General features: G+C 34.0%; 1 protein-coding gene across 1 annotated transcript in view; it reads right to left on the bottom strand.

The window, feature by feature from the left end:
• Nucleotides 1-1730: 1730 nt before the first annotated feature.
• Nucleotides 1731-14642, bottom strand: part of LOC108772851 (uncharacterized) — a 28105-nt gene continuing 15193 nt past the window's right edge. Inside the window, exons 4-15 of the mRNA XM_018538489.1 lie at nt 12920-12987; nt 12319-12605; nt 10012-10319; nt 7059-7678; nt 5895-6433; nt 4974-5154; nt 4420-4550; nt 3991-4139; nt 3351-3530; nt 2717-2821; nt 2436-2636; nt 1731-2199 (exon numbers count right to left, since the gene is read on the bottom strand). Coding sequence (XP_018393991.1) covers nt 2038-2199; nt 2436-2636; nt 2717-2821; nt 3351-3530; nt 3991-4139; nt 4420-4550; nt 4974-5154; nt 5895-6433; nt 7059-7678; nt 10012-10319; nt 12319-12605; nt 12920-12987 — 2931 coding nt within the window. The 3' untranslated portion in view covers nt 1731-2037. The remainder of the gene's footprint in view (nt 2200-2435; nt 2637-2716; nt 2822-3350; nt 3531-3990; nt 4140-4419; nt 4551-4973; nt 5155-5894; nt 6434-7058; nt 7679-10011; nt 10320-12318; nt 12606-12919; nt 12988-14642) is intronic.

Here is a 14642-nt window from a genome sequence, read left to right as displayed (position 1 = left end):
CACCAGCTAGAAAACTCTTAATTTGTCTACCATTCTTAATATATTAATCATAGCTAATTGCTGGAAGTACAATCAAATTTATAAACAATCCATTAACGATGCACATTATTATTCAGTAACTTCACACTCTTACGCACATGTATTCTAAGTATTCTTGAACATAGAGTTCTTTCGAGAATACAGAGTTCTTTTACTCGTATTATAGTGGCGTATCTTTTCGTTCCTATGACCCGCGATCACAAGCAGCGATTATTGTTGTCGTTGCGACAAGGGAACAGGTATCGATTCTTTGGTATCGACATAACGCGGCGCATGCTGCCATGCGACCGAAATTTCGGGCAGTAAAAATATGAAGCGAGCAAAAATATATTGCAAAAGAATTCTTTTATGCCAAATCTAATTGTTCCGTATAAATTATCTATATCTATCTCAAAATAAACAAAATCTTTAAAATAATACATACACATTCGGTAACAAAAAAGAAAAAATCTCATAGTCTAGCTTTTTTTATGCTTTACAAACTAAAGGTTCTATAAAACGTTTATACACGATATTTCAAAATTGGCAGAAAATACTACCACTTCTCACAGAATTGGGCGCAGACTTTTACAATGCAATAATAGAAAATAATTGATATTTATGCAATGTTATCGAAAAAAGATACTACAATATTGGAATGTATATAATGAAAAAAATCTCGGCCATACCACTTCGACGATGTACGTCTCTTTGGCAAACATACTTGTGTGAGATTGTTTTGTTCCCAATGTGCGCAGCTCTTCTCGCGTTTAATCATCGACTTTATCAGCGCCACGAATACGGCTAACCGTACACGGTAGAGCCGTAACATCGGCTTTTAACCCGCACGTAAAATCTAAATCTACATAGTAATCTCATTATTTAGCGAACGATATGAGAATTGAGATCCTCGTGGATCGTCTTTGTGTCTCTACTTTTCTTATATAATACAAGAACGGTATAAATCTTCTAGCACTACCGATTAGTTAATCAGTAGTATCGTATTTACATTTTGATTGATTCCCTCGTAACTGTTCAATTTGTTTTTTATCTAAAAATTATATATTATAATTATATATTCGACCACTTTCATTTTTTCTTGATGCTTATTCATTATAATCCTTTGGATACAACAAGAAAAGTTTATAAACAACATTAAGTATATAACTTAAAGTTCATAATGTCAATATATGTTTTTTAAGTTTCTATTTTAATCCCAGCGTAACTTCCATCGTAAACCAATTATTTCGCAATATTCGAAGAAACGCATTATCGATTTACGATAACGAGAAAATGCGAAATATTCCAAGAATGCTTACGCGATGATATCTTTATAAATATATCCGAAATAAATACGTTCGAAATTAGCTGAAATGATCAATATGTAGCGTATTTTCGAAAAATTTGTTCGAAAAGACGATATATACAAAGACTACTAGTTTTATAAAGATTTATAATATCAATATATCATTTTATGATATAACGATAAACAATATATCATATTATTTGAAAAATATTTTCTTTAAATATTTCAATTTTTATACTTAGAGCGTTTTTCATTCTGTTTTTATTTATTTAAATATGCAAATATGTATTCGAAATTAATTCTTCAAATTTTAATCTACCTCAAACAAAACCGCTTTTACGTTAATTAAATTATTATTTTACGAATTGATTACATATTCGGATTCTCCTGAAAATGTACAGCGGTGAACTTACAACAAAACAAATCTGTCAACCTAAAGACGTGGTGAAACAATTTCAGCATTTCGTGAGCATAGCTTTCAAACGGCTATTGATTGAAACGGGGAAAAGAGCTGTCGCTCAAACGGACCGTTTCGAGCTCTCGAGCTCGTTTACGAGAAATGCCCCGAGGAACGTTCTAATGCGTTCATCGGTCAACGGCACAAAACAAATATTCCTCGTTTGATTTTTGTTCTTCATTCTTCTCTTTATTGGCATTTTTTTCGCAATTCCGTCTGCTTGCATTGCGAAATGTTTTTGCACCGTTCGCAAGATTTATACTACGTAAATCGGATCCTTGCACACCGAGATTCTTGCTTCCTGGAGGATTCTTAACCTTGGACCTAAAGGAACCCCCATCTTTTGAAGTCTCTCCTCACTCAGGTAAGGCAACTCCACCATCCCGACTTTCTCTTTCTCGAAAGCGGTCGCGTATTTCTAAAATTATAATTATTGTTGAAGATAGAAATTTCAATCAATAGTAAAAAGTTCTATTAAAAATTAAAAAAATTTAAACAGTCACACACAACACACAAAAAATTTATGATTCAGATAAATCATATCAATATTTTTATCATCTAAGAAAAAGCAATTTTTTTTAGATTGATCAAAGAATTTTTACTGACATTGGCTTATCTTCGCAAAATCGCGCATGACATAGCGAATGTACATACCTCATACCCAAGTTCCCTCAGGAACAGTCTGATGAGGGGAGGTTCCGTGCCGAAAAACTTGGTCAGTTTCTTCACTCTCGAGGGATTCGAAAGTGCCGGCAGTTCCGAATCCTTGATTAGGGGCTGCGACTGCGATCTCACCATCGCCATGCTCGTTTGTGTTCTGAGGGCTGCGATCTCGCATTTTATGCTCTCCATTTCCTGCGAAAACCTGATAGTAGTAGAATCTTGGAAATTCCAGTTTGTTTCATGCCGTAAGTGTTGTTAACTGGTTTTCTCACCTGTATCATCAGATGCTGAGTCCTCATCTCCGAGCTCAGGTGGGCCACTGATCTTGCCAGTGTTACCACGTGAGATTCTAGTCGCTGAAAACGCTTGTTGATGCTCTAAACAATTAAAATTACATTTCACTGTAATTTAATAATAATAATAATTTTAAAGGATAATAATTTTCCTTTGTACAATACATTAATTTAGTTAGCGACATTAACAACAATGCAGTACGTTTTATATTTTAAAACTCACTGTGGAAGATTGAGTAGAGCATATATGAGAGCATATATGAGAGGATAAATTTTAATAAAAATTATTAAATTAATTAAAATTAACGCCAAATATGTGTACAGTAGAACTCCGTTTATCTGCATAATTTATACGAGTAAAGTCATGTTCAATTTCAAATATCTGAATTAATAGCTCCTATCATCCGAACAACGCCGACGCAATTCGGATAATAGTAGTTCGTGATTGACTCCAGTTTTCTGACTATCAGTCCTGTTATCGGAACTAATAAATACTATAGTAGAGGGGAGAGATAGTGAACCTCTATTATCCATATCATTCAGTTATTGGAACTGTCTTGTCCCCTCAATAAGTTCGTAAATAAACGAAATTTTGCTGTATATAATCACCCACCTTAATGTCTTTGGCTTTCTTCATTCTGTCGTCAATTACGTGAGATCTACGTTTGTCATGATGCCTTGTGACAGGTCTTGATGACACAGAGGATGTCGGTAACGATGAAACTGAACCATAACTAGTGAGTCCTCTAGCCTTCCGCCTCTTTTTTACGCTGCCACCGAGTAATTTAAGTACCTGAGACAATTTTTTCACATGCAAATTAAAATAAATTCAATTACGCTCATGCCATCCTGAACACTTTTCAACACGCGTACAATGTCCTCGTTAACTTTAACATACGCTGTTATTTTTCTGCGACTAAAAAGAGCAACATATTCAATGCTTTTTAACTTGCACTAGAAGATAGATACAAAATACCACGCATCTTGCCTCTACTTGAATTATATTAATAAAATGATGAGAAATCATTTCTTATATTGAGTTATATTAATAAAATAAAAAATCATATCTGTATTTGAAACAAATTTTTTATACAAATTTGGTAACACAACATATATATTTTTAGTTTCAAAAGAATGAAAGAGTAATACGTTTTCTCTTCTGGATTTGATACATTTTTTCCTTATTTTTAAAGAAGAAACAAATAACAATAAAAAAGACGAATGATATTTTATTAAGATAATATTGTACTCACTTCGCTATACATATTTTCTAATCCTTCCAGTTGTTTCCTAATTGTCCTTGCATCAGTGGTACTGAGATCGGAATCGCTTCTATCCAACATGGAGTCCAAATCAAGTCCTGTCGTGGTGGATGTTAAATCAGCAGCTTCTACACCAAAAACTAAAAAGTGTGAATATTAATATCACAGAAATATTAAATTTAAAAAATTAGAATTCTCAGTAAAATTAACTATTTTAAAATTATATAAATTTGATCATAAAAAATTCAATATTATTTATAATAAATAATTATACTTTTTATATAAAGATAACAAATATTTGTTATCTTTGTATGTATTACAAGTATGTATTACTTGTTTAGAAAAAATATACAATAAGAGTAAAAATTGAAAAAAAAAAACTGAAGGAAGATTTTATATAATATTTAAAGAAATACTTACGGTGAGAAAACTTTTTTGCAGCCTCCTTTTTAGACGTCGAAGCGCCACGATGTTTTGTGCTGCTCGAGAAACCCCTCTTTTCCATAGCCTTGCCGTAATCGTTATAACTTGGTTTCGATCCATACGGCAAACTAAAACAAATACATGTCTATTAGTATTACAAGCACTTACATTTGAAGTAATAGCAAAATGTTACATAAAAATTAAATTCCTTTGTATAATCAATGATTGCTTTGTAAAAATAATTTATTGAAAATATCTCGTGTCGGAGATTATTTTTTTAAAATTAAAGAAGAGAGAGAGAGAGAGAGAGAGTAATCAAAAATTGACATTTCAAATTAAATCTTGCATCCGAGTCTCGCGTGATTAACAGTTTATAAAGTTGCAATAGAAAAGCATTTATTTTTAACATAGTAAAGGCCACTTTTCGGCGAGACATCGATATCGGAATTTCGATATACGAGGAAGGTAACAGAATCGGAAGTGACTAAAGGCGGTGACCGGAAGTAACACCGGTTGCATGAAGAAGAGGGACCTGTTTGAAGTTGAGTTACCTCGTTGAGTATCGATTTCTCGGCGTACGTGGACTGTCATGGGGTGACAATGGTGGCAGAGGCGGTGTCACCGAGGATACACTTTCGGACAGAGTGGAGTGCGCCATCGCTGGAACGTCCCTGGGCTCCAAAATACTCCTCAGCTCTGACTCCACTATGTCCACCCATTCGGAATCTTGTGCTGCCGAAGAGAAACAAAGAGATAGAAATCATATATTCTGACAGAACGACCGATGCTTTCGAACTTTTCTTCGAAAGAAAAATAAAATTGCGACTCTAATATTATAAATTGCAACTAATAAATCACGAATATAAAAAATGATACATATAGAGATAAGTATCACCACTTTTAAGATATAATTAATTAAAATAGCACACCTATTTATTTTTTATTATTAATTAAAATAATGTATTGTAATCAATTTTTATAATATTATATAAATAAGTAAAGCAATTACAAATTTTTTCTAAAATACAATAATTTGTGTCATTTTTAGATATCTTTAATAAAATATTATAAGAAATGTATAAAAAAACTTCGTGAAGCATATGATTCTTTTGTAAATTTATATTTTTGCAAACATTAAGTAGCAAACAATTATTTTCCTAACAAATGTGGGAAGTAATATCTCATAACAAAAAGAAAGAGAAAAATATAATTTTGTCAGCTAATAATAGAAAGTAAAATGTTTATAAAATTGAGATGTTAAAAAATCGTAAAATATACTTTTTTATTACATATTATTATTTGATTATTAAGAATGAAAGTCTAAGACCGAGTATATAAAAATCGATTGGCCTTTTCACAGAAAACAGCTGACGCTGGAAAAAGTAGTCCAAAAGCATGTATGTCTATGTATGTATGTAGTAAGATGACTACAATCAAAAAGTTCAAGGTGAAATCAGAAAGTCAATTCTTACCTTGCGCTAAAGTTTGATCATCGGGCGGCGGGCATCTTCCACTCGAATAGACTGCGGAGCCCCTTCCTGAATCGACATTCGAAGAACTCTGGCCAGCCTTGTCGTAATCCGAGCCTGAGCCTTGATTCTGGATCTTCAATCGGCCGATACCCTGCTCCAGATCGTCTTTCCTATCTGATTTCACGACGGATTCCTTCCCGCTATATTGTCCATCGAGCCTTTTCGATGCCTCGCCGATCATTTTCGTAGCTAAACCGACCCTTAAGCCGTCCGTATCATCCTTTGGTGGCTTGGAGTTTAAATGACCCTCCTGCTCCGTTCTCTTCTGCAACTCTTCGATCCTCTTCTGCACAGAATTTCCCTCTACCGAATTCTGACCTCCCTCTTGACCCGACGATCCCTGTTCTTGCTCTCTCTTTGATGTTCGTGTCTCATCTCTTCGAATACCGAAACTGGTTTCCGGTCGATACTCCTCATTCCTTTGTAATCCGTTTCTTCCGGGCTCACATTGACTTCGATCTTCTACCGTAATCTCATATCTAAAATGTACAGTGTTCTTAGAGCGCTAAGCTTTTAAAGCTCTAATACACTGCATTCTCAAAGAAAAACATAGTGTGACATCTGTATAAGTTTTATAATTTTATATTGTGTGTAATTAATGTATACAGTTAAATGTATATTTTATAATAAATAATATCTATATTATTTATTATAAAACTTATTTAATATTATATCATCATTATATATATTATTTAATAAATCATTTTATAGCTGCAGTAACCATAAAGTATTCAATTATGTGTATTAATTCTGTACGAATAAAACTTGTATAGTTGTCACCTACATAGTTTTGCTATCGCTATGGATCGTATTCAGAACGCGCTTATAACGATGTTAGCGCGCATTTGGCATATAGTTTACGTTATACATACTATAGAATTTCAGAAATAAAAGCGCGCACTTATTCGATAAAAGCGCGTTCTGAATACGAGCATTTCCTTCTTCTCAATGTATGTACATCCATGTTACTTTAATAATTCTTCAAAATATTATATAATATTTTTTGTAAGTGTTACCACACTGACAAAAATATTACGTCAGTTATATTTGTTATATCTATATAAAACTCTTGTGTATAGTACAATAATTTTCTTTAAATCTTACCTCTCTTTATCCAACGGATCTACTATTAAATTCTTCATATTCTCTCCGGGATTCTTCGAAACCTCGGTATTTCGTTCATCTTCGTAACAGAGTTGCGGCTGTGAAGCCGCTTTCTCGATACCTTTCGCAGAGTTTCGCCTCTGAAATTCCGTTTCCTGATTACTCTCGGTCTTCATATACACCTGGGGAATGCCATAACGAGCCCTTCCTTGAGCATAATGGTAGTAAACCTCTTGGCCCGATACTCGGAGCTCTTGCGCTTGTCTTGACGTGCTCGGAAGATCGATCTGCGACCTCGACATCGCCTGTCGCGCCTGCTGATACTGTTGATAAGATACGCTATTGGGAAAATATGACTGCTGCATATTTCGCGCACTTGCAGTTTGCGAGCCCTGTTGGCCGGCCATTTGCTGCTGGTGCATCTGTTGGATTAATTGCTGACGCTGATGCATGTTCTGAGCGTGCTGTTGTGCGAATCGTGGACTCTGATGATGGTTCTGATTCTGATGAAGTAACTGCTGAGGACTCTGGAAGCTTGGACTCGTCGTCGACATCGCATTGCCCACTTGATGCTGTTGTACGGATAGACCATGCGGTTTTTGCACTGCTGTGCCTTGCCCCTAAACCAACCAACCGGCTCGTTAACAATAAGTTACCGTTAAATCGTGAATGCCTATCTGCTTTTTGTAGAACTATTAACATAGTGGAAATCTACTTCAGTTAAGCTTTAATTAGCTTTTACAGACGTGCGTATCGGCACGATAATTCACTAGTTTTTAGTGTTCGATAACTGTATTACTTTATTTTCTTTTACAAGTAAAATTATTTATTCGTAACAACACTTGTGATATCCTATTCTTAAATTGTTTAACCGAAATGTCAATAATAATTTATTATTAAATGGATAATTGGCCTGTATGCTTTTTGTCGCAAATTGATAACGTTTAAACAATTATTGTAATAAATTTAATTGTAATAAATTTAATAATTATTCTAATATGAGCAAAATGCATATGTGAGCTTCCGCGGATGTTGGTGCATAAATTATGTATTCATAAAACCATAGATACAATTCACATTATACACATACACGCGTACACACATGTCATACATCACCAACCAATTAAAATGTACTTACCAAACGAAACTAAAGAAAATGCAAATATTTTGACTCTGGATTTCAATTCTCTTTGGTAGTGGAAGTTAAGTACAAACTAGTAATGTATAAATACTTGACCTGGACAGGTCTCCGTCAAATACAGAATCAAAAAGTTTGTGTTTACTTTAACTTCGTTTAGTAGGTACTTAATTTATTGCAAATTGTATATATCTGTTAAGAATATACCATTTATGTATCAACGTATACAGAACGAAGGTTGACATGAGCATTTTTTATTTAGATTTTACCTTGGATTCCCATAATATTATCATAATTATTAAATATTAATATTATTATTTTGCAATTGTATTTATTTTATTTCAATTTAATAATTGTTTTATTAGACAGTATTTTTAAATTTTATACGTAAAAGAACTTATGAATTTTTCTTATACGTTATTTTTCATGTTGGAACTCTCTTCCGTACTTTTTATCCTAACTACCACATCACGCATCAACCTCGATCATCGCCATTGCATGGATCGCATTATAAAAAAAAGAGTAATCCCGTACAATTTTCAGCGTGGTTATGTAAATTTTACAGACTTCTCTACGAATCTTTCCCATCGCGTACGCAACTGCATAGAAAGTTGTTGAGATGCGTCATTATGAGTAATATACTGCGCACAGTTCGTCGGTGATTTAGCGCTCCGTAGCACTGTGTTGCACGCGTTCACTATCATTATACCAACCGTTATTTAACAAACTGTTAAAATGTTGGCGCGCTGCTAAGCGAGTATCAATCATTATATACTACAAACGGAACATTCGTATGAGCCGTGTCACGCCACGTTATACATTATCATTCGAATATTACATTATGCCGTTTAATGCTCCGCGTACATCAGTCAGCTTTTGTACAAAACATAATTACTTGTTACGTGACTACGTAGTTATTTTATTTGAATTTATATGAAAGAGATGTCATGAAGAGACAGGTGACAAGATATGAGACATATTTTTTCATTTGCCGATGAGTTTCTGTTTCCTGCACGCAACAAATATCCGCACCCTCGCAAAAATGTCGAATGGAGAAATACCACGAACTGTGTATTTCGTTCAACAAACTTATACGTCTATCTTTTCTTATCAGAAAGCAATTTAAATATAGGTATTTTGAAGAAAAATTTTAATGAAATAAATTGTACTTTTTATTAAAAATTATTTAAATTTGTTTTAAAGAAAAGTTTAAATAAAATTAATTGTATTTTTTTTAATAAATCAGAGCTTATATAAAAGAAAACGGAGGAAGACAAGAGAATTATTTTTTATTTAAAAATATTTTGTTATAGGATAAAGTATCTCAAATAATATTGCATCCTTGAGAGAAGAGCATCACAGCTTAAAAGAAGAAACGATGTTAACAAATTCTATTAATCTTATAAAATAATAATGAATTAATATATTATTTTATATAACGTTATAATATTAATTTTATTTATTAAAAAAACAAAATAAAAATCTGTAACATTTTCCATTTTTTAAATTTATATTATTTATAATTTTAACATTTTCGTTGCATTGTTACGGTCTCTTTTTGATAATATTGTCAGAAGACAGATGTGATCAATTCTATCTTTAATAACTTTTTTAATTTTAGTATACACAATTAATTTATAATTTCATCACTTTTTTTATTCGAATATCACATGAACTGATCAATTTGACTTTTGAAAGACAAGAAAACGCAGAAGTTGTTAACGTCAAATTTTCGCATCATTTATTCACCAGCGAGTTTTATCGAAGATATCAGATATCGACGCGAACATTTCTCATTTTGATCTTGAGATGTACCTGTGCTTGCGTGGGATTCTGATGGATTCCTTGATGTATTTGCTGTCCGGTCATACCGCCCGATGTCTGAACCATGTACTCCCTCGTAACATTTTGCACCTGCTGCGCACCTGTCGTGGTTTGGCCAAAAGCAGGAACTTGAGTTTGATGAACTGTTTGAATTCCTCCTGGCGGAGTATGGTGTGTTACGTGAAGCTGAGCGCTTTGCCCTGGTAAATTCGGCTGAATAGTCGCGGTCGGCTGCAGTTGACCTGGTAGAGGTATATTTTGCTGGTTACTTTGATAGCCGTACGAGTGACCATATTGACCTGAACAATGAGAGCAAATATTTCATATTGTTTCAATTCGTTACATAAAGAAGATCAATTAATACTAGCTCAGGCTCAGACTGCACAGTATACGTTTAAGACGTGTGTTGAATTACATTACTTTATAAAAAAAATTTTATTCTCATGCATCTAGCAAATCTAACTATTTGATGTGCAAAATTTGAAGAATGTCGGGCATAATCATTGCGTTTAATTTTAATCCTTAACGTTTATTTGCGCTTCTTATTAATATGTAAAAACTTTTTTAAACTATCTCATTGTATATTGAAAAAGACTCAAATTCAGAGTCGAAACGTTTATATTATATAAACATCAATATTCATTATACATTAATAACCTGTTGGCCCTTTAATGGCAAATTGTTCACTAAGATTTATTCATTCGAGCTTATTGACCATGTTTAGTTTCTAAAATTAACGTTATTTTTCTCTGTTAAATACATTATCTTTCCGTTAAATTTGGTATATATTTCTATAGTTAAATTTACATATTAAAAATGCATCTATGTGTATTATGTAAAGATTTGAAGTAACTGTTTCAATATACTCGTACACTCAAGTATAGAAGTACAACTGAAACGTTGCATCATATACGTACATGCTCGTTCTGAACGCTATCAGGAATGCTAAAATGTATGAATATGCATTGCGCACTGAAGTTAATTAAAAGGAAAGTTTCTCCTCCATTTATGTGCCAACTACATACGTTGAAGCACACGTATGGTGCAAACGAATCATTATTACGGTTATAGAAATTATAGAGGAGGTTTAAAATGCTAAAAACAGGAAAATTACAAAGAACTTTTAAACATTAAAAAAAATATAAGGGATATATATGGTGTAATGAAATTTGAGATATCAATAAAAAAAACTTCGTATAAAAACAATTGTTAGAAATAGTCGAATGAGCTATACGAAATCTTATAGTCGATTTCACCGATCTTTTTCAACATATGTATATATTATATGTATCATCTTTGAAATATTCAACATACTCGACTATCGTAATTTTTTTTATCACGTATTCGTCTTTTCCCCTATCATAAAAGACTTTAAAATTATTTCTTTATTTTACTTAACAGTTAAAAACTGGCGAATCATTAATTTTACATCCGTTCGTAAAAATTTAATGTTCATGTATCGACCGCTAATCTCGATTTAAGTGAACGATTAAACGAAAAGATATTACTCGTGTATTAAAGCTTACCGTTTATTGCGAAATAATAGCGGCGATATTGCGCGTGCGAAGCTCTCGTCTTCGTACATTGTGAATTTACAGGTTTGCACAACGAGCGAGTGCGAATAATACACCGTGTAAAAAGGAGGAAAGTCTCACACGACGCGTGCACTTGTAAGTGACAAGTTGTAAGTTACGAGCGGCAAAGTAAGCTCACTTGTTAAATAAAAATCAGAAATGTATAATCCAATAAATTTGCCATCAAGAGCTGTGACATATAATGTTACCTTGGCTGTCGTTATTTAAAGATCATTACGAAGACTACGAATGGAACTCTTGCAACTTTCCATTTTAAAATTGTATCAATTGCTACATAGTGTAGCATTAATTAAAATATTTCTACACTTTGTGAATTTATAGTGGTTAATTATTTAAACTCCCAGCTGCACGGTAATTAATTAATTAATATCGCTGTGTGTAAACAAATTAATGAATAAACGATATAAAATGTTTCTTCTGCAACAAACTTTATGTCATTAATTTTTTGCAAATACAGAGCTCGGCTAGTGCTCTTCTAGGAGCGGAAAGGCCCGTTGCTATGCACGCAGACCATACACGCTTGCATACACCGTTTCATATTTATAAAACATGCAACTCCGCCATTTAACGTTCCGCTCAACAGGCTCTTTCCTCAAATTAATTCATCAACATTTATGAGCTAATTAACGGCACCTCGCTGAGCATTGCGCTTTAACGCGCCTAATTGCCCGACTAGCATCTTGCTTGGTCGCGTCTAACTTACCGTAAGTATTCTTTGAATATTGTTGCACATTAACCGGCTCCTGCGCGCGAGGTTTTCCATAAATCCCTTCCTTCTTCCTAGTTTCGTCATCGTCGATGCTCCTGCTCGACTTTCGCAGCTCCTCCGTGACGTTGTTTAGACTGGCTTCCGGTTCCGGCTCAATGTCCTTGCGACTAGGTCCGAAACGACTCGAGATCATGTCCTTAATCGTGTGATAAGTTCTGGAGAGTGACTTTGTCTTTTCCTCGTCAATCTTCGTTGTCCTCGGCACCGCTCCGCTAGACGATCTGCAGAACACAATACAATAGGAAGTTTAATCTCACGAAGGCATTAACATGTTATTATTATAATACACGCCGTAGATATGATAACATTGCTGCAGGTATGATAATATTGCTCGTGCATTAATATTACCGTTAATGATAGGGAAACAATTTATTTCACTTAACGTCGATTGTATAATAAACAAGATAAATATGAGAGTGAAAGAAAGAAATGATATCTGAGATGAAACAATAGACCCGCAGGTCTCTCTCTTGAATCTTTATAAATAGAAGGACCGTAATTTAACGTGAGCGTGAAATAAGCATGAAGTAATTACGAGTAGGCGTCCTGTGACTGATAGTTTCTCGCTTGGCCGTCCTGTCTTACTTCCTGCATCTGAGTTCCCTGAAAAAAAGAAGAAACGCATTCGCCTGATGAGTGCACATTGTTAATGATCGGCACACATCGTTAATAAAATATCCTCTATAAACGCGTAAATTGCGGAACGTATAACGTCCTATGTAAATCCATTAATTCCGTAACGGGGCGGCGCGGGCGGTTTCGTTAGATGCGTCCAATTAAGCCGTCAAACGAGGAGTACGTAATTATGTATCGGCAACATCAAAAACGAAGCAAAGTCTCGCAAAATCGACACTCACCGACTTAGGCATCGATGAAACTTACCTCTTTCGATTAAAAAGTATTAAAAACCACCTAAACGCAAGGGAAACTGAAGTCTAATTAAAATTGAATAAGTTCGCCGCCCCGTTGTTAGCGAGTTGATATATTAAATTATTACCAGGCACGAGCATACATTAATCCGTTAGGGGAAAATTGTTTACGTAGTTTGTACGTCAAAAAGCAACGGGGAAAATGCAGTAAACTTTTATCATCATATCTTAAAATTGGCGTGTTACGCTTTTTTGAAGTCTCTATTCGTTGAGGCAGTTAAAGTAATCCGAAAATGGTGAATTTTGGTAACAAGGAATTTTCGGGGACGCTCTTTTAAAAACATGGTAAAAATTATAATAATTAAAAAAGACTTATCCAATATGGCGGACGGAAAAGATGCGAAAATCTTAAAGGTTTTCCGATTTCGGCGAAATTTGGATTAAGGGGGCTTACGCGGACGCTGATTTCGAATCCGTGATCAAAATTAGGAAAATCCAAATGGCTGATCCAAAATGGCGGACGGAAAGTGTTACGAATTACATAAAAATTTAAAAATTTCGGCGAAATTAGGTAAATGGGGGTTACCGCGAACGCTGGTTTTGATTCCGTGTTCCAAATTTTTAAATTCAATATGGCAGACGGAAATGTTGCGGAAATCAATAAGATTTTCCAAATATGACGAATTTAATAAGACGCAAAGAAATGTAATTATAATTTAAAGCTTAATCGACCATGCTTTGGTGTAAATTTTGTAAGAGAAAATTATATGGTCGTTCAAAAAAAAAGAATCGCGCGCGTAGAGCTCTGTGAAGTTGGCACCCCTAAATGCGAATATTGGTAATATCATTATTGCATTCGTTTGTCCACTGTTTGTCCACGTTTGTCCACCCGTTATTTACTTTGGTCCACCCCGCAAAAAAAGGTTATACACAAAAAAAAATTGTAACATCCCCAAGTGATAATTTTTCATAATTATGTACGGGTATCGTTTGTCCACAACGCGCACGTGATTGTCTACCCATTAATAACTTTTTTTTGGAGGGTGGACAAATGAAAATAACGGGTGGACAAACGTGGACAAACAGTGGACAAACGAATGCAATAATGATTTTACCAATATTCGCATTTAGGGTGCCAACTTCATAAAGCAGCTCTGTAAAGTTGGAATCTGTAAATGCGAATATTGATAATATTATTATTACATTTGTTTGTCCACTGTTTGTCCACGTTTGTCCACCCTATGTTTATTATATTTTTTGTAATAGTGTAAAATAACCACTTGGGGATGTTACAATTTTTTTTGTGTATAACTTTTTTTTGGAGGGTGGACAAATGAAAATAACGGGCGGACAAACGTGGACAAACAGTGGACAAACGAATGTAATAAT

Source organism: Cyphomyrmex costatus, unplaced genomic scaffold (genome assembly GCF_001594065.2).
Source record: "Cyphomyrmex costatus isolate MS0001 unplaced genomic scaffold, Ccosl1.0 scaffold193, whole genome shotgun sequence".
Classification (NCBI taxonomy): Eukaryota; Metazoa; Arthropoda; class Insecta; order Hymenoptera; family Formicidae; genus Cyphomyrmex; species Cyphomyrmex costatus.
The sequence above is the reverse complement of the archived record's forward strand: the minus strand, read 5'-3'. Positions and strand labels throughout refer to the sequence as shown.